This window comes from Lepisma saccharinum, chromosome 9 (assembly GCF_977018435.1).
Source record: "Lepisma saccharinum chromosome 9, izLepSacc3.1, whole genome shotgun sequence".
NCBI lineage: Eukaryota > Metazoa > Arthropoda > Insecta > Zygentoma > Lepismatidae > Lepisma > Lepisma saccharinum.
The window spans coordinates 35,546,815-35,569,962 of record NC_139237.1 but is presented as its reverse complement, the minus strand read 5'-3'; the positions used below and the strand labels follow the sequence as shown (position 1 = coordinate 35,569,962).

At 38.4% G+C, this 23,148-nt stretch overlaps 2 protein-coding genes across 2 annotated transcripts in view; one reads left to right on the top strand and one right to left on the bottom strand.

Moving 5' to 3' along the window:
• Nucleotides 1-23,148, top strand: part of LOC145992000 (sulfotransferase 1 family member D1-like) — a 513,969-nt gene that overhangs the window by 296,651 nt on the left and 194,170 nt on the right. The window lies entirely within an intron of this gene.
• LOC145992372 (protein GVQW3-like) lies at nucleotides 4,712-5,302 on the bottom strand. The gene has a single exon (XM_083128755.1). It carries the CDS (start codon nucleotides 5,300-5,302, stop codon nucleotides 4,712-4,714), a length of 591 nt encoding a protein of 196 aa, XP_082984881.1.

The following is a 23,148-nucleotide window of genomic DNA, read 5'->3' as shown; positions in this document are numbered from 1 at the left end:
AATGAATATATTCATTTTAATGCAGGGTGCGATTTTAGGGGTCGATAGGAGGGATACAGCCCTTGTTTTGAATAATACACCTCAACCAGGGATCATTATTTCCAACCCACTTGTAAACTATATTGTACTTATGGTGTTTCAGTTCACCATTCATACATAAGTTGCTTACGTTACGCAATTTATAGCGACTGTGTACAGTGACGCCAAATTACATAGGCTCATGGGGTCCGAGCCCATTCAATAATTTGTGTTTTTTTTAAACTTGTAATTCAAGTGTTGAAGCCCACTCAATGTTTTGAAAAGCCCCTGGCTGTCGCTCTTTAAGATGCCATGCATTAGGTGTTTTTCAGACTCCTGGTGTTTCATAAGTACTATTTCTATCGATGGGCTGGCTGTGTTTTTGAATATGTTGGGTCGCTTCGTCTTCTAATCTTGTTCGAGCGATTTTGAGATCTGCAGTGTTTTGTTGTGGCTTAAACAAGTCGACTCGTGGTTCATGTTCAGGTTTGACGGATTTGTAGAACATTTGACAATGTAGTTATTTATGATCGAATTTGCTCTACTTTAAGACTCTCTACACTCTCTGAGTGTACTATCATTGTATACGCAACACTAAATCCTTCGGTTCTTGTAGCAAAGCAAAAAATTGACATGAAACATTGAAAACGATTGATTCACCGTGTAGGAGGTCTCTAGTTCAGAAGTTAGATCAATCAAACCAAACGTTCGAAAGCAATTTCTTCAATCTTTGATGCACAATATAAATAGCTGGTTTGAAGACTTAGATTAATTTTCGCATGTAGTCCTATTAAATGCACACACATGGCATTTAGATGATTAAAAACGCGTGTTTTATATTGACATGTTAGGTAAACTGTAATGTAAGCGAAAGTATGTCTGCGTTAAAGATTTACACATCTACAAAAAAAAAAGTCCAAAACACATTTCCACCTCACTCAAGAATTATGTTAATTCAATTCAAATTGTACCAATATTTACAGCTGAATGTGAACGCGGGTTCAGTGGCATGGATCTCTTTACTGAACAGAATGAGATTGGTTCGTTCATAGAATGTATCGCCGAAAATCAATTTTGCTGATATCCCGTTGTCGCTGTTCTATTTTCATTAGATATGAGCTCCAATTACCATTTTAATCCTTCGTTTTAAAAGATATTCAAACACATAAAAAGTTATCGGGGGTCATTTTAATGTCTTTTTTTACTTCATTTGATTTTTTTTCTAAGAATTTTGGCGGGCTGCAACCCCTTAAGCCCCCTGCTTACGCCAGTGCTTGCCACAGTCATCTAGCCTATGCTCCCATCAAATTTAGCATTTCAAAATTCATTTTTATTGTTGCGGTTACCCTAAATACGTAGAAAAGCTACGTCCTATAGGCTATATACTAGATATAAAAATTATTATGAACACATTATAAATAACAAACATCTGTGAAACTTTGAAGGTATGAAGGATAATAAGTATTGGTGTGGTAGCGAAATATATAATACGTAAAATTGTATTTATTTACCCATACGCAACTTCAGATTTCAATGTAGTGGTGATATAAGAGTATAGTCGTGATTACTTTTTGCTTGATTTGTATAACGACATTTATTGTAATTGCGTGCTGTAAACTTCTTCATATTATTGCCTAGCTCTTATTCCTTGTTATTTGCCTATTATTCTAATAAAATGTTTGATAGAACCAAGATATGGACAATTAAAAATGAAGATATTTCCAGTAAGCTTCCATTGCTACGCGAGCCTCGCCGCTTGACAGATCCCCTTGGTCACGTCAGAGCTCGTTGCGGCTTCTGGCCAATGGGAGAGCGCCGTGTCTCGGAATGCTCTTCCCAAAATACTCTATATTCCTTGTGTTCAGTGCGCATCCAGCTGAGGACGTGTGAAGTTTATGTCGCTTCTGGTCTGTTCATAATACATTATCAACATGAGTGCTCAGATTGAAAATCCCGCCAGTTGTGAAGTGAGGTCGGTCATACGATTTTTGTTGGCAAAAGACACTAAACCGATTGATATTCATCGACAACTGTGTGAAGTTTACGGTAAAGATGTGATGAGTGAAAGTGGATTGAGGCGTTGGTGAATCATGTTTAAAGATGGCCACACAAACGTTCACGATGAAGGCCGAAGTGGGCGACCGAGCATTGTGACAGATGAACTGGTCACAAAAATCAATGACAAGATTCGTGAAAATCCCCGTTTTACCATAACAGAGCTCTCCTTTGAGTTTCCGCAAATTTCACGGAGCTTATTGCATAAAGTTGTGACCCAAAAGTTAGGCTACCATAAGTTTGTTTTGTGCAAGAGAAAGCCCGCCCGCACTCGGCCAACCGGACGCATGAACTTTTACAGGCCTTTCATTGGGAGGTTTTCGACCATCCACCATATAGCCTGGATCTCGCACCAAGTGACTACCACTTGTTTCCCCACATGAAGACCTGGCTAGCAATGCAGCGCTTTGGTGATGACGCAGACCTTCAGGCTGGTGTACAGAAATGGTTGAAGTCACAGGCGCCAACTTGTTATGACAATGGACTTCGTAAGCTTGTTCATCGCTATGATAAGTGCCTAAACTTGTATGGTGACTATGTAGAAAAGTAGTGTAAGAGTTTCGCTTTAAAATGTATATAATAAAAAATGTCTACTTTCACTTGTCTTCCTTTTATTCCAAAACGTGAGTTACTTTCTGGATAGGCCTCGCATACGTATAAAAAACATTCTGTGTCAAATTTTTATGTTTTTCAATGGATGGCTACTAGATTTTTCTTGAATCTTAGATGTAGTAGTGAATGGAACATTATTCACTTTTTACAAGATTAGTGTTAGTAGTGCTACTGCAACAGGTTGCTGTCTACAATGCCTAGTTTATCCCAGCATAGAGTTGTGATAGCACTGACTGACACAAATTCACACAGGTAAAACAGAAATTTTTCTCAGGAATTTCTACTTGGTTTATACTAGAAACACAGGAAAGCTGTTGAAGTAGACAATCTGGTGAATAATAATAGTTTCATATATATGTAAAGGCTGTCTCAGAAACATTTTAGTTTTCAAAACTATTAAAGTAAATACTTAAATTGTTTGTATAAAGATAAATTTATTACCAAAAGAAAGCTTAAACATTAAATTTTTATTTGGACAAATGTTGAACGTTTATGTTTTCACATTCAATTATTCTTGAACTAAAGTTTTCGATCACTCGCCGAAGCATTGCACGAGGAGTAGCAGACTGGAGCATGCGGTCAACTTTTCTGTTCGATCTTGATGACCTTGGACGTCCCGGCGGTTTATTCGTTATAGTGTCTCCAGTGTTTTCAAACTTTCTCACGCAATATTTTAATTAAATTTGCAGTTGGGACGTCTCTCATTCCTGCCAGGTTATAATGATGCCGGCACAAACGATCCACAACAACATAAGAATCATTATTTTTATAAAACGCACGAACACAAAAAGCACGTTGATTCCCCCGTAAAGTGCTCCATGGCAACTAAATATTAACAATGTTGCCAAGCGTTTGCGATATATCTCATTTCTCCGTAATGTGCGAATTGCCCCAGAGGGCAGATTCAAAAAAGAAAATATTTCTGAGACACCCTATATATCAGGATTCCTGCAGATAATTACTTTGAATAAAGATGCTAACTTTCAGGTTTGACTACTAACTTTGAGAAAAACTGTAAGTTCTACTATATCCCATGAAGAGAAAAAAAGAAATAAAATTGTAGAATTGAACAAACCTTCCTCAGACAACAAGTCCAACTCTTTACCACTGCTTCATCTCCTTACATGATTGATTTGTACTGAAACTGTATCTCTGAAGCAGGTAGCAAACCCTACTACTTCACTATGGTAACTGAAGTTTCTAACTAGACTTATTAAAAGTTAGAGCATGCTTTGATGGTCCACAACTCAAAACTACTCTCCTGGGAAAATCATTCCCATCTAGTATATCAGTAACATATTGTAACTTGGTGCGTATTACCATAGAATAGTTAGGTTATAGAAGGGGAAGCTACATTTAAACCTCGCTGCGCTTGGAAATTGCAGTTCCATCTGTGGTCAATAGATGGCGCGGCGTCTCCTTTTGCTGCTCCCAGTAAATAGAGTAAATAGGGGGCGAGATTCATTGACCCACTGGAGTTCCCTTCACCACAGAAAGGACGGGAGTGGTTGAGAAACCGGTTTTGTGAATACGAGGGGGTATCAAAAACTTCGTGCATTCACCTGGAAGGAATGAACTTTGGACAAGTACGAAATCATGGTGGTATTAGGCCTTCTCCACATAGTCGCCATGCTTGATGACACATTTCTGCCAGTGATCTTTCACCTTGCGTAAGCCGTTTTTATAGAACACTGCATTTTGGGACTGAACCCACTGTTCCACCTCATAAATGACATCGTCTCTCGTGTCAATGTGGCGTCCTTTGAGTGGACGCTTCATTTCCGGAAAGAGGAAGAAGTCACTCGGTTCCAGGTCTGGGGAATATGGAGGGTGGGGCAAAATTTCGTATCCTAATTGAACTGTTTTCGAAATAGATGCATGGGCAGAATGTGCTGGCGCCTTTTCACCTTCAATTCTTCACGTAACCGAGCTAGAAGATCACAATAATAGTCACTTATGATTGTGTGACCCTGTGGCAGGTAGTCCGTCAGGATGAATCTCTCACATTCCGAGAAAACGGACAGCATCACCTTAGCGGCTGGCCTTTGCACTCTTGCCTTTTGGGGGGCGGCGAAGAGCAATGTTTCCACTGCCTGCTCATCTCCTTTGTTTCTGGATCATAAAGGTAGATCCAGCTTTCGTCCATTGTAACCAGTCTGCTGAAAAAATCCTCTTCATGCAACTCACAGCAGCCTAACATCTCTAGTGCTGCTTCCTCTCTAGTCCTCTTCTGGAAAGGTCTGAGCAATCGTGGCATCCACCGTGCCGACACTTGATGAAGGTGCAGCTGGTGATGGATGATATTCCAGATGGACCCATAACTAACACCCATTACAGCCATCACACTTTTAATGGTGATCCTCCTGTCTTCCATTATCATCTTCTCCACTTTCTCCATCAATGTGGCATCATTTCCGAAGGACGGTCTCCCTGTCCTAGGGGCATCGGGAATTAGCATGTGACAGGTTTGGAACTGCCGTTTCCACTTGAAAACCATCTCATAGGATTGGCTTTCCTCCCCGTACACTGCCTTCATCTCATCGTGAATTTGCTTCGCTGCTTTCCCCTGGAGATGCAGGAATTTGATGACGCTCCGTGCCTCAATTTTGTCAATCATAACACCTTCCTTTATTCACGTGTAAAAAAAGGATAGCAATAAACATCCAAAACAGACAAAAATGTGTGTGCGTAACCTAGAAGGGCCATTGTACAATACACATATCTGAGAGGTTTTCTAGTTTGTTTCCTTCCAGGAGATTGTACGAACTTTTTGATACCCCCTCGTATTTCGTTTTCTGATTTCGTGCAGATCGTGTATTTACGGAGTAAGGACTTTGCCAGGCATCTACATACCCTACCAGGGTGCGAAATCATTGAAAATTGATGTTTGGGAGGGGGGGGGCAGGAAGATTGTGGTCTACACAGACACACACAAATTATATATAGGGCCGGGTTTTTTTGGTGTTAATTTTTCAAAAATTCCGTGAAAAATATATAAAATATAGTGTTTCTAGTTAAAAATATGGCAGTAATTTCGTGCAAATTTCGTGGTAATTTTTAATACCATTCACTTACACATAGTAATGTTACTAAATCAATGAATGGTTTTATACAAGGCATATTATTTGCAACATTTATCGGAAAATAAGCTTAAAAATAGTAAATAATAAATTTCACCTTCTGAAAATCAGCCTTATTCAGTTATATTATTTATATTTTAGAAAAAGTGGAATGTAACTTCCGGGTTACTGTGCTTTTCCAAATGATTTCTCATTTCTTTGCAGCCAACATCTTCAAATCGAATATATTTCTTAAAAAGAAATTTGTAAAAAGTGCATTTCTTTCGTTTTTATCGTAAAAATGAAAATGTTCGCAGAAACTGTCAATTTTTGCGAAAATTCCCGACAAAATTACAGCCGTAAATCAGTTACATTTGTGATAAATCTACTGCATATACTACTTGCTGCATCTCTCCGTTACATTTCGCGTTTATCGCTAATAACAAAAAAAACGGCCCTGATTATACATATATATATATTATGTATGTGCATGAAAATTAGAGGATAGTAGAGTTAAACAAGTTATATTTTCAAATTTTCTACCAAGCAACTGAGAATAAAGAACCTATATGATTAATATTTATAATGTTATTAAATATAAAATTAAATTACTAAATATGTAAAAATACATTAGTATTAAATACATATAAGGGAATTAATTTGATATGTTTTATGTATCAGATATTTGTAATTGCCTTCTCGATGGCGCAGTGAATACGTTTTCGCCTTGTAATCAAGGAGTCCCGGGTTCGATACCTGGTGGAGGCGGTTCGGATCCCACTTTAAACTGAAGGTCAGTGGCATACTGGCCGCCCCGCAAGCAGTGTTCTCTCTCTGATGCTGAATTCAACAGAAAATGTCGATTTAAAAATAATAAAATACGAAACATATGTAAGGCATCAATGAAGCAATTCAAACTCTTTGAGATGAACACTGACTGCAAGAATCCGTTTTTTCTGTCGCTAAAGTTAGAACATGTTCGTTGTAATGTACGAGCTAACGAGCTCCATGTTCATCATTATTATTATTTTTAAAATTCTAGGAATTGATCGAGTGTGCTCTCGGTAGAATTTAGTAATACGATGACTGTGATGATAAGCAGATGCGCCGAGCGACTTCACATGTACGTACGTCCCCTCCGAAATGCTAAATGAATTTACTTGATAGCAGATGGTCATCAAAAAGGGAGTGGGGGGAGATCTGATCTCATACATTTATACATTGTTTGACGCAGCGCAGCCAGAGTGTAAATGACATAATTAGAATTATGATTCAGGAACAGTCAGTCGCTCAACTTTTGCCATTCGTGTTATTAGTTTTGCGTGTGGTATTTAGAATGGAGCTTCCCACCAAATATTTCCAAGAGCCCCCCAAATTTTTCATATTCAAGTAAAAGGATTATCACTTAATCCACACCTAACGCGTGTTACACGTCATTCTCAATGTTTTGCTGTACTGTGATTTTCTTGTAAACGTTAAACTCTTCAGGGGTTCAATAACCCATTAGAAAGTGGTACACAGAGGGTAGTTATTATCTTGGCCTGAGGTCCAGTACCCCCTCTTCTGTCGCACAGAGTACATTATTTTGGGGGATTTTGTGAAATTCATTTTCTCCAATATTGAAATTTTTGTGAACATTTCTGTCGAACCGAATATTGTCCAGTGTGTTATGTTTTTATTATGATCTACGATGCTCATATGAAAGTTTTTAACTGGGGATAGCGTCCTCCCATTTCGAGCACTGCACTGCCCTTCCGCTAGGCTTTTCACTGAGTAACTTTGTGATGCCGACTGAGAGATGCCGACGTTGAGCTGCCGAAGTCAAGGATAGCTTTTGGGGTTGAAGTCCTACCCATCTCAAAATCCAAAATAGAAGTATTAACTATGAAATAAGTAATTCCCCAAAACAATATTTTTAAAAAAATATCTGAGTATGTAAGAGCCTATTTGTTTTGTTAATTATCAAGCAAGAAATACGTACAATAGTTGATGAACTAAATATTTGGGTGCATGAAGTCCTCCCTCTTCCAAGAAAGAATCCTGTCTGCGCCACAGTGTTGAAGTAAAAGTAAATGTTTTCAATATTCTCTCCCAGTTATTATCAGAGATTCATATCCTAATTTTGTTTCCAGAATCTACTACACGTATGTATATGTCTGTAACATAAATTGGAAAGGAAGGGTATTTGCCGGGGAAAAAAAAATCACCTGACGGCAAAAGAAACAATAAACAAAGTGTCCATCATTATTTTCATTCAGTTTGTTTTGCACACCGTGATTATAATGAATTGAAATAAGAATGTCAATAAGTTGAGGTCAATACCTGCTTCGAATCAACAATTTCATTCTTTCTAGCGTTGTCAATACGTTTAGTATTCTCGTTACTTATCCACTGAGGAGGCTCGAATATTCTACGTGCGGGGGGAGGAGCACAGAAGGCTGCGCTACGCCACTACTCTAGGTCCAGTCACAATTAGCCTTACTGTGCATAAAGTGGACTTAAAGCACCAACTCAAACAATACAGTATATTTATAACTCATTTCCTTTACTAACTGGTTCAAGGTGTCAATACTTTACAAAAATAGTTAAAATTGTTTTATTGTGAACAAGCTTTTCTTTAGTTTTTGCTTTCTATTAGAGTAAATCAATTGAATATCATATTGCATTCTAGTTTCACTTTTACTTTGCATATTTTGTTGGTGTAGATCTGTTAATGATATCTTGAAAGAGAGAGAGAAAGAGGAATAATCCAACACTCATAACCACACTACCTTGTGAGTGTTTTCGATATATTCCTTAGTAAAGTATATTTGAAGTCAAAACTAATTGTGTATGTTTTGTTATAACTAAAACTAACCTCCCTTAATTATTTGTTGTGGGGGGATTTTTGAAGCCCAGATTGCTGGTGGGGGAAACCCTCCCTGTCCCCACACCACCAGGATTTCGAACCATGTATCGTACCCTACACTTGTTTTGAATCTAGTGAACGGCGTTAGTGGTTAGTGGTAGAGCAGTCATTTTTATTGGTATATTGTAAATTCTAAACGCCATTAGAATCTGCCGAACCATATGAAATTCGATAGTAACCCGAAAGAAACATACATGATTTCTTCAGTGTTGGTGGAAATAACGAAGTTATAACAGGACTGAACTGGATCTCATTCCAGTGTGTTGGGCGTTTGACACGGCACTGATACATACCAATTTCATTAAGCGTTCTTAATTTTATTAGGGGGAAGGGGGGGGGGGGCACACAAAAGCTGTTCAAATTATTACATCGCATGAAAGAGCTACAAAGAGAGCGCTTGTTGCGTGTTACTAAGGAACTTTCAGACCAAATTTACGAGATACACGCGACAAGCAACGAACGACACCTGTCGCTTGGAAATAAACCCTTAGTAATGAATGCAACCTTTCGAAACGAAGGCATATGCTGTCGCTTGTCTCTCGGATTGGGCCGTTTTCTCAGTATCGTGTAACTATCGTGTCGCCTCAGTTTGTTGGTAGTACATACGTGACGAATACTTTCTTATCTAAAGGGGCTCTCGTCGCTTGAAAGATGGGATTTATTTCACAGTCTCTTGGGTGCAAACGCCCAGTGTGGCTTGTCACCCGTCACGTGTTGCTTCGGTCTGAATGCTCCCACAGTGTAGGATAGATAAACAGTGGATGGAATCCAGACAAACAACAAGGTAGATTCCTTAAACTACAAAGCTACTGGTAATTAACAAACTGTATTTTAAATATTAATGGCCTTATGACTAAGGAACCTTATTTATTCTCACTATAAAGTTAGCAAATTGTTTTCAGATTAAAATCATTTCCGGAAATAACATTTTGTGATATCTCCCACTTTTAACTTCCCTTGACGTGATATCCTGTTTTACTTCTACGAGACGAGGCATCTCGTCTTGTTTCTAGACGAGACACGAGGTGAGACAAAACAGAACAGTCTCGTCTGGTCTCGTTTCGTGGTCAACACTACTTTTCTGCCACTTAAGGGTGATCGCGAAGTTGAGGATGAGTGATGATAATTATAAAGACGACGTCGATCCCCGTGGCGGAATGATCATCAGAGTGTCCTACGATGCCAAGTGTCCTAGATTTGAATCCCGGTCTGGGCGTGGCTTCTTATTCAATTTCATCATATTTAATCCTCATCTTCACCATTAGCCAAAAGTGGCAGAAATGCGAAGTGAAACAAACCAAATGAATCATCGTCGTGGTTAGTCAAAAGTGGCAGAAAAGCGACGCTAAATAACAAAAAATCAAATGATGAAGTGAGACAACGAACAACCATACCCAGAACTAGGTCCGAATCAGGGATTCCTGTCGTCGTAGCGTTCTGTGCTAACCACTCAGTCACGTAGGTCGGCGTCCTTGTTTTTATGAGAATGAGCATGTATTGAGTAGTATCTCTACACAATTTTCATAAAATACATGGACACGTTATTGCATACAATAGTAACCGCACATTCAAACGGAATACGAGATCGGTTGATGAACGTATCTATAACCAGGACCGGATTAAGTTGGGTGCTGCAGCATTAGGCCCATTCCTGAAATAGACCCAGATGAAAACAGGTGAGAATTTTCCGAAAGCTGAACAGTTTTCTTTTGCTATATTAACCTGAAAATAAATCTTAGAATGAAATTTGGAGACCCAATTTCGGACGCCTAGACACAGCGTTACTTATTATACAGTTACTATTATTCTTTGCGCTGTGACGTAAATATAACGTCGTTGTGTTTATTGTTCACCGAAGATTTCAAGTTAATGTTATCAATTTTACGTTAAACAGTTTACTTAGTAATGTAGCTGCGTTTCTTGCAATATCTTGGCAATTGTTGACTCGTTATTAGTTCGGTAAGTGCGACGTACTAAATTTTCACCTTGAAAGTTAGTTGTACAGAAAAAATCGACGGTATTTCATCGTTAGGTTTTGACGTGACAGCATCAGGCCCAGTTTCGTCTTAATCCGGCCCTGTCTATAACCGATGTATGAATTCCATCTTAAAAACTACATTTGCTGAAGATATTAGGATATTTATTGTATTCGTATTTACACATAGTTAAATTAAAATATTTGCCCTCACTTGTATTTCATTTTTGTTATTTAGCGTTGCCAGTTTCAGATAATCGCGATTGATGAAGATATATTCACAAGGAAGACCCATGTCGAACCCGAAAACTTGGAAATCCACTACTTTAAGGGGCTCGGTCAACGAGCTGGATAATAGCTCTCTCACCTCCTAAAGTACGCATTTTCATTTTTTTATCGAAAAATTGTGGTACAGTAAATGTCCTAAAATTACTACGAGCTTAGTTCCTTTCACTCTCAAAATGTATTCAATACAGTTAGTGTTTTGAGTGCAAATGCATAGCACTATAAATCGCGCTTATTATTGGAAATCGGTTTTTCTTCTCCCACCTTGAAATGTGTCGTTCTCTAAAATACAATAGGTCATTGAATTTTGAGGTATCTATCTGCATTTTCCCCAGACTTTCTCATCGGACTAAAATGTATGATAAACAGTCATCCCCTCACATTAGCCTTCTAATACTAATAGTAACTAATGTATTCAACAAACTTCCCATTTCTGTTTTGGGGGTTGAACTGGACCTATAGATTTCCAGTGTTAACCCAGCATCATAAGATTAATTGGAATCTAGTAGAAGGAAACATGGCGGACTCCAGCCTTGAAAGACGGGTAATAGGGTGGTGATGGGACTTCATTCACTGGAAATTCGTCACTCAATTAAAGCCGATCGGAAAGACTGAATTCCGAAAACGATTTCAATAATACTGGAATTCCACATTATTAATAATGATTTCAATAATAGCATTTCTTTTCGATATATTTCATGAAGCAAGACCTTTTTATATTAACAGATCATCAGTGCTGGAGTTGTGGGTGTGGAGAAGGAGTCCAGAGGGATGTACTTTTTTATTAACCATCCCCTCCTGCTAGGTTAATTTGCATAAGCATCCCCCACTTCTTCATTGTCTCCATGCTGATCTGCACAAAGATCCTCCTCGACCATGCATACCAACTATAGGAATTTCCACTTCGAGCACTGTAGATCATAAAATAACAACACACTGGAAAAGAAGGAAATGTCCACAGAATTTCAATATGGAAGAAAAATGAACTTCACAAAACGCCCCCAAATAATGGTAACATTTAACCCATATGCTGTGAACCCTTAGGGCAAAGGGATAATTCGACTCCACATCCTACTGAGTTTTGGGACCCTTTTCAAGTAACATGGAACAGGTGTAAACTATTTGAGAATTTTTCAGCTCTTGTTTGAATATAAAAAGGCTTAGAGCCATCTTGAAAATATTTGATGGGAAGTTACATTCAAATACCACACGTAAAATTAAAATTAGTGATAAAAGTTCATGATTTATCAAATTTAAGTGTTTATATTGTGCAGCAACAAGGCAACGACTGGTTAAGTGACTGAATCTTTCTATACTGGATTCATAACTGTAGACAATTTATGCATACGCTCACCACAACCGAAGTAGCTATAAAGTTATGAGTAGACTTAGAATTTTAGGTTTTTAACCTATTTTTCCTTTACAGGTATGTAAGAAATAATAAGTTACGTCAGCGTTTCGTTAAAAAACGCAACAACTGATGAAGTTTTATAGTGCCTAAAAACCTATTTTAGGTTTATGTGCCTAAATCGAATCTTTTTTAGGTTTTTACGACCGGATCAAGAAAGTGTGGGGCGTTACCCCCACACCCCCTATACGCCTTCATGGCGTGGTGCAAAACACAGGGGAACACTTTACTTTACCTTTTTATATTTTTAAAGGTTTTTACAGACTTTTTATGTCACACATGCATTTCCTTTGTTTGGTCACGAGAAAATTCAATGACGAACGTGTTTGAAACATACTCTCTGTCGATTTCCCTTCCTCCAAGTCCATTGTGATTTTTCAAAGCTCTAAACCAGTGGTATTCAACCTGGGGTACTCGTACCCCTGGGGGTACGCGAAGACTTTTTAGGGGGTACGCACAATTTAAAATAATTATAAATAATGAAAACTGTTTCTGTCAGAGATAACTTGAAAATGTAATAAAGGGAAGCAAAGAAAATAGGCATTTCTTTGTCAACATTTTCCTCAAAGTAAATATAAAAAGGGATCGATTGAGGATTTCATGTTACCCCCCCCCCCCCCCCCACCGACCACCAGACTGAAGGATTCTAACTCTGATTTGAACCCTCAAATATTTTGGAAACATTGCATTGTACACAGAGAAAATTTGGTCCCGTATTTTCAAAAAAATGTGCGAGGAGATGGGATCCGCACACACACAACTGTTTATGCACACCGAGGTGCGGTGGTTATCGCGAGGACGCGTATCGACTCGCCTTTTTGAACTGAAAAATGAGGTAAAAATGTTTCCTCTCAAAATTAAAATCCGATCTGGTGACGTATTTTGAGAATGAACAGTGGCTTTGCCAACTAGCTTACTTGACGGATATATTCAACAAATTTAACGATCTCAATCTTCAACTCCAAGGCTTCGACAAAAATATTTTTAAAGCCTGTGAGAAAGTGAAGGGATTTTATAAGAAAGTATTACTTTGGATTGATTGCGTTAATGAAAAAAAATATTGCAGTTTTTCCAACTGTGTTGGAATATTGTGGACAAAATGATGTTAGTATTGCTGGTGAACTTCTGGAAATAATCAAATTCCACCTAGAAAATCTCAGGTTATAGTTTTTGAAATACTTTCCAGAAATTGAGAAAGACAATAACACACAAAATTTGATTACAAATCCGTTTTCCACCACCGCCATCAATTCCTCTGATCTCCCTGTAAAATTAAAAGAAAGTCTGCTGGAAATGTCTACTGATAGCTCACTTGAAACAAAATTCGAAAACGTGTCTATTTGCGAGTTTTGGTGTTACGCACGCAAAGAGTATATTGAACTTAATGACACTGCCATCACACGCCTTCTTCCCTTCCCCTCCACTTATTTGTGTGAGCAGGGTTTTTCTGCATTGACAGCCATCAAAACGAAACACAGAAATCGCCTGAATCCAGAATCACCACTGATACTCGCACAAACGAAGATTTAGCCACGAATCGAGGAGCTGGTGTGCAGAAAACAAGCTCAGCCATCTCATTAACAGGTAAGAAATGTTAAAGTTTATAATATATTTTTGTTATACCCGTAATTTTCCTTTATTTATTTTATAATTCTCCTTTTTATAGTAAAACTGTATTATTTAATAGGTAATGATTTGCATAATTTATTTTAGATGTAGTTATGTATAATCTGAATTAAGGATAACTCGGGGAAGTAGGGGGGGGGTACACGCTTGAGTGGAAAAGTTTCTTTAGGGATACGCTCTAAACAAAGCAAAATTTCTGGTTACCTGTGCATTCCAAAGTGGTCTGATCTGTGTGGTCTTGCTCACTTTTGCGTCACTTCCGTGCTTTGTGGCATTCACGCCTTGTAAACTAACATTTCAGCATTGAAGTTTGCACCACTGACTATGTTTTTGTTGAAATATTATTTTCAGCACATAAGATGATTATGCTCACAGACAAAATGGCGGAGTTTGACTGTCGATAACATGATAAAAGATTGTTGTCTCAACCCCCGTTACTTGGTCAAAGACCCACGACACCCTGGTTCGGAAGCAGAGGTTGCCAAATTTATCCGACCTCAGCATAGCACACGCAAACGTTCGTTCTTTAATCCCGAAAATAGACGAACTGAGGTTCGTGGTACGCCAACGTGCTTACGATATCGTAATTATAACGGAAACTTGGCTCTGTAGCGCAGACGGGACGAACGAAATCAACATCCCTGGTTACTCGGTTTTCCGTAACGACAGAAACAAGAAAGAAGGCGGGGGCATTGCCATATTTATCCGCTCGGCGCTGGCAGTAAAATTCGTAGACTTCCGACCATCCGAAGCCAATGATATTGAATATATTAGCATGATAGTTAGTGTAAGTGACTTAAAAGTTGGCATTTGCGCGTTTTACCGTCCACCAAATGTACCCTATACAAATCTCGCCATCATAGAAGAAATTATTTCAGATAACTATGCCAGTGTAGACGCTTTCCTTATGCTAGGCGATTTTAATTGCGACATGCTCAGCACACAAAAAGCGGAGACCCTGTTTCTTAAAGATATTATAAAATCGTATAGTTTAACACAATTGATTGATAAACCCACTAGAATAACAGAATCTTCCGAAACATTGTTAGATTTAATAATTGTTGACAACCCCAACATTGTATCTTCTTTCGAAATCGCGAGTCCAATCGGGACTTCAGACCACTGCCTGACGAGCGTGTCACTGCATTGCGCAAAACCCAGGGATAAAGCCAAGTACGTTACGTACCGAGATTTTAAGAAATTTGAATATGAAATTTTTTGTCTAGATGCTGTAAACATTAATTGGAACGAAACGTTTAAACTTGGAAACATCGATTCTAAAATAGAATTTCTTGAGAAAAATCTCGTCGACCTGTTTAACGTTCACGCCCCAATACGAACGGTTAGGGTGACGAAAGAGCCAGCGCCGTGGCTAACGGATAATCTTAAGCTGCTCATGAAACTGAGGGATGGTGCGCTGCGTAAATACAAGCGAAGCAAATTAATTTTACATTGGGACGAATATAAAAGATTAAGAAATTTTACCACCTCTGTTATCAGGCAAGAGATAAAAGCTTATTTTTCTTTTATTGTAAATAACAATAAGAGAAATTCAAAGAATATGTGGAATAGCCTGAAAACAATTGGTATCGGTAGCAAACGGAACGCGGGAGAACTTCCGCCTCACCTGAGCAGTCCCTCTGAAATTAATAAACATTTTGCAAATGTCTACGACAGTGTTCCTCGAGACAACGCCATTATTGCAAAGGAGTGGAAGTATTTCTTAGAGAACTGCTTTCAAAACGATGCAAAAGAATTATCCTTTCGCCAGGTTCAAGATTCTGAGGTTGAAAAGGCAGTGTACAGCATTCGATCAAATGCTGCAGGAGTGGACAACATTACGTGCAAAATGCTTAAACTGGCCCTTCCCTTCATACTTACGGCACTCACGCATACCATAAATTTTTGTCTGAAAACCAGCCAATTTCCAAATGCATGGAAAGAAGCTCGAGTTATTCCGCTCCCCAAAAAGCAGACGTTAACCTCTCTAAGCCATTTAAGACCAATCAGCATTCTATCAATATTTTCGAAAGTCACAGAAAAGATAGTATCTATACAATTAAAAGAGTACATTGCAAAATATAAAATCTTACCTGATTCTCAATCAGGTTTCCGTACTTCTCATAGTACAACCACGGCATTATCAGAGCGTATACGCTCTGGCATTATTATCTGTCACGGACAATATTTTACGTTCGATTAACGATAAAAAACTAACTATACTAGTATTATTAGACCTTTCTAAAGCTTTCGATCTTGTCAATCATAACCTTCTCCTAGCAAAAATGAAATACTACAGTTTTTCGAAGCCTGTAATAAACTGGTTCCAATCATATCTACACGAAAGAAGACAAAGGGTTTTTTACCCTGCCGACACCGGATCAACACCGATAACATTAAATGGAGGAGTCCCGCAAGGTTCCATTCTGGCCCCCCTTTTATACACCTTATACGTCGCTGATATATCAAAGACCATCAGCCATTGTAATATACATTGTTACGCGGATGATACGCAGTTGATGATATCGTCATCACCATCGGATTTGTTAAACAAGATAGATAATCTAAACAATGATCTACATACCCTTAACAAGTGGCTCACTGCAAATGGGCTCGCAATTAACCAGAATAAATGCGTATACACAATTTTAGGCTCTAACTATTATCTTGAAAAAGTAAATTATGATACAATTAACATCAAAATTAAAAACCAAAACATAATTTATGCACCAACCGTTAAAAATCTGGGCCTTACTTTTGATCCCAAATTTTCCTGGTCAGCGCATATCTCAGCGCAATGCACAAAAGCACTCACAATAATGAGATCACTCTACAGGAGGAGAGACTTTTTCACTAGAGAAACTAAATTATATCTCATCGAAACTCTAATATATCCTATTTTCGATTACTGTGATGTGGTGTACGGCACGAATTTACAACGTAAAATATCGAACAGAATACAAAAAATACAGAATTCTTGCATTCGTTACGTTCTCTCGATCAGGAGAAATCAGCACATCCTACCCTTGCTCAATACATACAAAATCCTTAACATGTCTAGGCGACGCCTCCTGCATCAGTGTTCTACAATATATAAGGTATTAAAATTGCAAACACCTATCTATCTCCACGAGAAACTGGCATTTAGAAATTCCATACATTCATACAATACTAGAGGTCGGCGAAAAATAGACATTCCCCGCCACTCTGCTGTCAGTTTCGAAGGCTCCTTCTCCCTCTGGTCTGCAAAGGTTTGGAATGCTCTTCCCGATTATGTTTCTTTTGCTACAACACCCAAAAACTTCAAAGAACAAGTCATATTATTTTTATTGCAAAGACAACAATTGAGCATTAGCTCGTACGGCTGAGCAACAGGAATCAAGTAATGTAAAACCATGTATTTGCAAACACTTATTTGACACAACGAATATTTCAACCTGTGTGCATGCTATTTTAGTATCGATCTGGAAATTGCGTATGTACACGTATGTATGTGTGTGTGTGTTAATGTATCTGTCATTGTATCCTCTTATAATTTTATTATTTTTCATTTATGTCGTATTCATTCATGTTATGTTATTTGATTTCAGTATTATTCAGTATTATAAATGTACGTATTGTAACTTTTATTCACCAGAGTTAGGTGGTAGAGCAGACCAAGGCTGAATCTCGCTCTGTAGTAAATAAAAAGACTTTTCAATTCAATTCAATTCAATATACGGCGAAGAGTGGTTTTTAATATAAAATTTCCAATGTTAAGTTATGCCATCGCCGTATGGTTAGGCAACACACATAACGTTATGCAAGATAGTGCAGTGCGTATTTCAGGATATATGTGTCCCATTTTCATTGCCGGTGAGTATACCTAATCAGCAGTATTCAGAAATTTTGAACTATTTTAAGTTGTTTTTAACCTACTTCAGGATTTCTCGAGCCTATCTTGAGATTTTTAGGACCTATTTCAGTATTTTTAGAACCTATTTTAGGATTTTCAGAGCCTATTTTAGGATTTTTAGAGCCTATTTTAGGAACCTAAAAGCACACTTTTTAGAACCTAAAAATCCGAGGTTTAGTTATGAGATAAGGAATTTTTTCCTATAGATGTCCATCTGCGAGCAAGGGAGTTAATTATGCATTTCGGAGGAGACACATATGTCAAGTTACCCGGGCCCCTCTGGCAGAACCAGAACGCCCCTGCTTATTATCGAAGATGACGTATGATATGCTATTGGGAACCAGATTTCTGTCTCGCAAATTAAATTATTTCATAAGCGACACTGCCTGTTGAATTTCTAAGGTTTATAAAATTTCAGAAGCAGAGAGAGAAAGAACATTGCGGGGCTGGTTCTACACCTCGCCACAACCTGCATTGTCGAGCGGCCACTACGCCACTGGCTCTAATTATCATGATCAATTGAGCTTTCGTGTCTCACTTCAGTAGCTGTTATGTCAATCTTTGCAGGTTTCAGTTTCAAATCTTCTGTGGAAAAATAGCGACGCATTGGCTTCGAGGAGGAGGAGGAGGAGGGGGTAACCTTGAGTTAGGACTCATTCACTGTCATAATGTTCCCAAGTTTACGACCCCACCCGTCACCCCGGATCTGATTCAGGTTTCGCCCGCATTTGAAGGTCCTGTCATAACACGCCCCTTTTTTTCCAGCTCTCGTGTTTACAACCCCGCCAGAGTCTCTGTGACGTCACCTACGTAGGAGAAATTTTTTCCGAGGGTCGCCATTTCAGCATTGAAAAACATGTAGGCAGGCCCGTAACTAGAATTGATCTCCAGGGGGGAGCTCACGGGTTATCAGTGGGGGCTTTGTAAACAAAGTCCAATTTTCAAAAGTTTAACAGTATTAAATGAAGGTAAATTATGTGGGGGTCATTAAGTTTTACGTAATTTAGAAATATCATACAAATACTACATTTTTCTATATCTTTCAAAACATCGTTTTTTTTAGGTGTTGACTGCTACTGAAATCATCCCTTACTGCACACTCCACACTACTTTTGATGATACAGATGTTTATATCACACAAGAAAAAATGCACAATATTCAATCATAGTGCCTACAGTACAATCCACCCCCGGCAGAAGCAATGAAGCTCCCCTTCATTCCGAAAACTTGACCTTTGACACAGATGCGGAGGGAATTTGCATGATGTCATCAAATTCACAGATTCTGTCTAAGTGGAAGGTCGCAACAGGGGCAGCGAAAGTACAGATAAAGAAGCTGCCCTATGAAAGAACCTTCTAGAGTCTAGAGAAGAGAATCTTCTAAATACTTGATGCTACTTATACTTCTTCTCACAAATAAGATGAAGAAATGTGTTAGCTGTTGTTCATGTTCTGTGAATTTATCCTTCACCAAAGTTATGAGCAAAATAATATCTGCTGCCTACATTTTCACTCTTCACTGCAAACAAATTACAGAAAATAGTTTTGCCTAATGTCAAGGGGCTGAAGTCAGTGCTAGGGGGGGCTGACGGCAGTTCCAGGGGGGTTCAGACCCCTGGCCCCTGTCTGACTACGAGCATGCATGTAGGGCTCTTGATTTGAAGATGGCGGGGGGGAGGGGAGCGTATGTCAGGCTCACACAAAGCATTTGTGTTGAATGCTCAATTGATTGCATTAGGTTATTTACGTCGTTTTCTGCAACTTTGGCTAATCACGGCGATAAGGATGAGTGATGATATGAGGAAATTGATGTGAGAACATTCACAAAGAACATCCATGCCCAGGCACGTAGAGCGAAACAATTGAATAGTGATTGACTCCTATAAATGTGCAGTTGGAAAACAGGAAGGGGTGGGCTGACATCTGATTGGTGTCCGAGTCACCAAATAGCTATCCAGGTTATTTATTCTGGTAGAGAGAAATTGGAACTTCAATAATCTTACATTCGTTGTAATGTGATAAGAACTGTCACTTTTTCAGTTCATCTAAACAAGATATTGCTTTCTACAATGTACTTAAAGCCTAAGTTGAAGAAATAAAGATGAATAAAAAAAAGAATAGAAATATTGGCATTTTAGGCAATATTATATAATATGGGCATTAACCCTCAAAACAGGTATTTATAGGCACTTTAAGAATCAATTAGGCGGCTCCAAACAAGTCATTTAAGACATTAAAGCCTATGTTTTAGTACATATAGGAATACAATAGGCAAAGAGGCCAAAATCCGCCCTTATAGTAATTACGTTGCAGTGTAAATGAGAAAAAACAACACTATATAGTTTTGTTGCATAGATTATCTAACGAGGGGTAACCTCCATTCGCCCTCGAGTAAATTGATGATTTAAAGATGGCGCCGAAGGTGCTGTACCCCGAAAGCTTAGCGGATAAGGTTATTGCTCTGTAAAACAAAAGGCGTCGAGGGTTCGATTGCTGGTAGAGTCAATATTGATTGATTGATAGATTGAGTTAGTTTTTTTAAGTCCACTTTATGCACGGCAAGACTAATCAGGATTGGACCTACAGTTGAAAAGTGGTGATTCGGATCACTATGTGCCTCCACCGAGTATCGAACCTGGGACCCCTTGATTACAAGGCGACGATGTCAATATTGAATGGTCTCGATTAGCCTGTGTGTACATAAAGCCAACAAAATGGCTGAGTTCGAAAATCGAGTTGGGTTAGTGGTTAATGTTGTCACCTGGCAATGAAGAGGTCGCGGGTTCGATTCTCTAGGTAGTTAAATTAGGACAATTGTTTAGTCCCGCCATTATAGGTCCCGATTAGTCCATCTGTGCATAAATAGTATTTGAATAAAATCAATATGGCGGCCGCGTTTTGTGTTCAGCGGCGGCGGCGGCGGCGGCTACGGGGCGCAGGGCGGGGGGCGGGGCGGAGCGGTGCGGCGCGGGTGTTTTTTATTCCGCGAGATTTTTTAACCAAGTGGTTGAGGGTTCGATTCCCAATGTTGGTGAAAATTGGATATTCAATTGTATTTGTTTAAAAGTTCCGATTAGCTTTTGTGCACAAAGAGAAAATGAACTAATTGGAAATAGGATGTTTATGCTGTAATGAAAAGGTCCCGAGTTCGATTCACAATGTCAAATTGGCTGATAATGATGTTGTTTTTAAAATAAAAAAAAATAAGTGTGTTGAGTCCCTATTAGTATTTATGCAGGAACAGATATTAAAAATCAAAACAAAATGGCTTTGACTGGTGTTTAGTATTCGAAAGGTTCCAGGTTCGAGTTCCAATGTTGGCAAATTGCAGAATAACATTGATTTGATTAGGAAGTGAGTTACTATTATTCCCTATTAACCTTGATACACAAATATAAAATGTCTGATTTTGGAGTTTTGCAACCAAGGGGTCGAGGGTTTGATTTCCACTGGGGGGTTAATGTTGGCGTTTTTTAACGCAGTCCCGATTAAGCGTAATGCATAAAGTTGTTTCACGGGATATCGAACCTGGACTCCTTTTGATTACAACGCAACGACTTTACCGCTAATGTATAAAGATAAATTAGAATCTGTTGTTTTGCCGTGTGGGGCCCCAGTACCGATTAGCTTAAATGCATAAAGAGTAGGTAAAATAAGCAAGATGGCCGTCACTATTGTTTTGTGATCAAAGAGGAGTCACAGGTTCGTTTCAACCAAAGGAGGCAACATTCTATGTTTCAATTCCATGTAAAAGTCTAAAGTTATGTTTCGATTAACCTCAATGCATAAAGAGGAATTAAACAAAAAACAAGCAAAATGGCGACAGATGTGATAAAAGAAAAATTGAATTAGTTTTTTTTTATAGTGACAAGAAAAAATAGCGAATCACTGTTAGAAATAGAATGAAAATAAAGATAATTGCCTTTGCGTGTCCAGCGCTGTGCAGAAAAGCTCTCATGCTTTATCTCCGACAAGTCCACAATACACAATTTTTTTTATTGTATAGTTAATTATTAATGTTGTTATTAACACAGATTCTTACCAGTGTAAAGAAAAGCTCTCATGCTTTATCTCCGACAAGTCCACAATACACACTTTTTCATTATATAGTTAATTATTAATGTTGTTATTAACACCGATTTTTACCAGTGTGAAGAAAAGCTCTCATGCTTTATCTTCGACAAGTCCACAATACACACTTTTTCATTATATAGTTACTTATTAATGTTGTTATTAACGATTCTTACCAGTAAAAATATAAACCATGAGGATTTTTAAAGGGTTGATAGGTGAAAAAAAAGCCAACACATATATTTTACCCCTGTTTATTACCAATATTTATAAAATTCAAAAGAGCCGCACACACACACATACATATGTAAAATGTTTATATTGTGTCACCAGTTTATCAGCATGTTATTTAACAAGTTTTTATTCTTCAAGTTTGTTCACTCACCCACATAAGGAATTGTGTCACTATCATATCCATTTTCTGCTGCAACCACTGAATTAAAATGTTTCACTATTTTTTTTTCCACAAGCATGTTCTCGCAAAAAACAAACACTTGTTTGGAAAGTCTTTTTCCGTCGATGTTTTGTATAGACAAAGGCTCAGGTTTTGTACATCCATGTAGGTGGGAAAGCACAAACTTCTCCTTATTACATGCATGGACAGGGGAAAAATCTGTGCAACGAAAACATTGTTCGCGAAGGTCGAGAATGCAAGATTCCACACAGTTTCCAAAATATGATTTGAGATACGGCGACACTGTTTCACACATAACTTTCGCATGCTCGATGCACACAAATATGTTCATAAAGTTCCGCCACGAACTTTCTGCGATGAACACTATCTCCAGGGAACCGTAAGCTGGTTTCTACCTTATAATGATCTGACGGCGATTGTACAGTGTGGTTATCAGCAATTCATGTTGCTCACTTAGTGGGTAGGAAACACGAGGCTGCTCACCTGGAATAGCGATGTAATTGTCGATTACTGGAAACAATTCCTGAAGAGCGTGCCACTCCTTCAACTGTAGTTCAACACCGGCCGCCCCGCTTCTGTGTAGCCTGACCACAGGTTGGAAATCCAGATGAGAGGAAAGTCCGATTGAGATAACCTTTGTTTTCGAAGCATTCAAATAGTAGACGTGATCAAATAATATCGACTGGCGTATAAGACTAGTTACTTGTTTTTGTTCTTCAGGTAAATGCTGATCGCTCTCTTTCTGAAGAACCCCCTTGAAATTAGTGTACGGTTGAAATCTTTTTTTCAGCGGCATCGAAATAGAGGATTCCATGACTAAGA

Excerpts from the sequence above, each read along its gene's own strand:
- LOC145992372 (XM_083128755.1), bottom strand. The coding sequence starts at position 5,302 with ATGATTGACAAAATTGAGGCACGGAGCGTCATCAAATTCCTGCATCTC.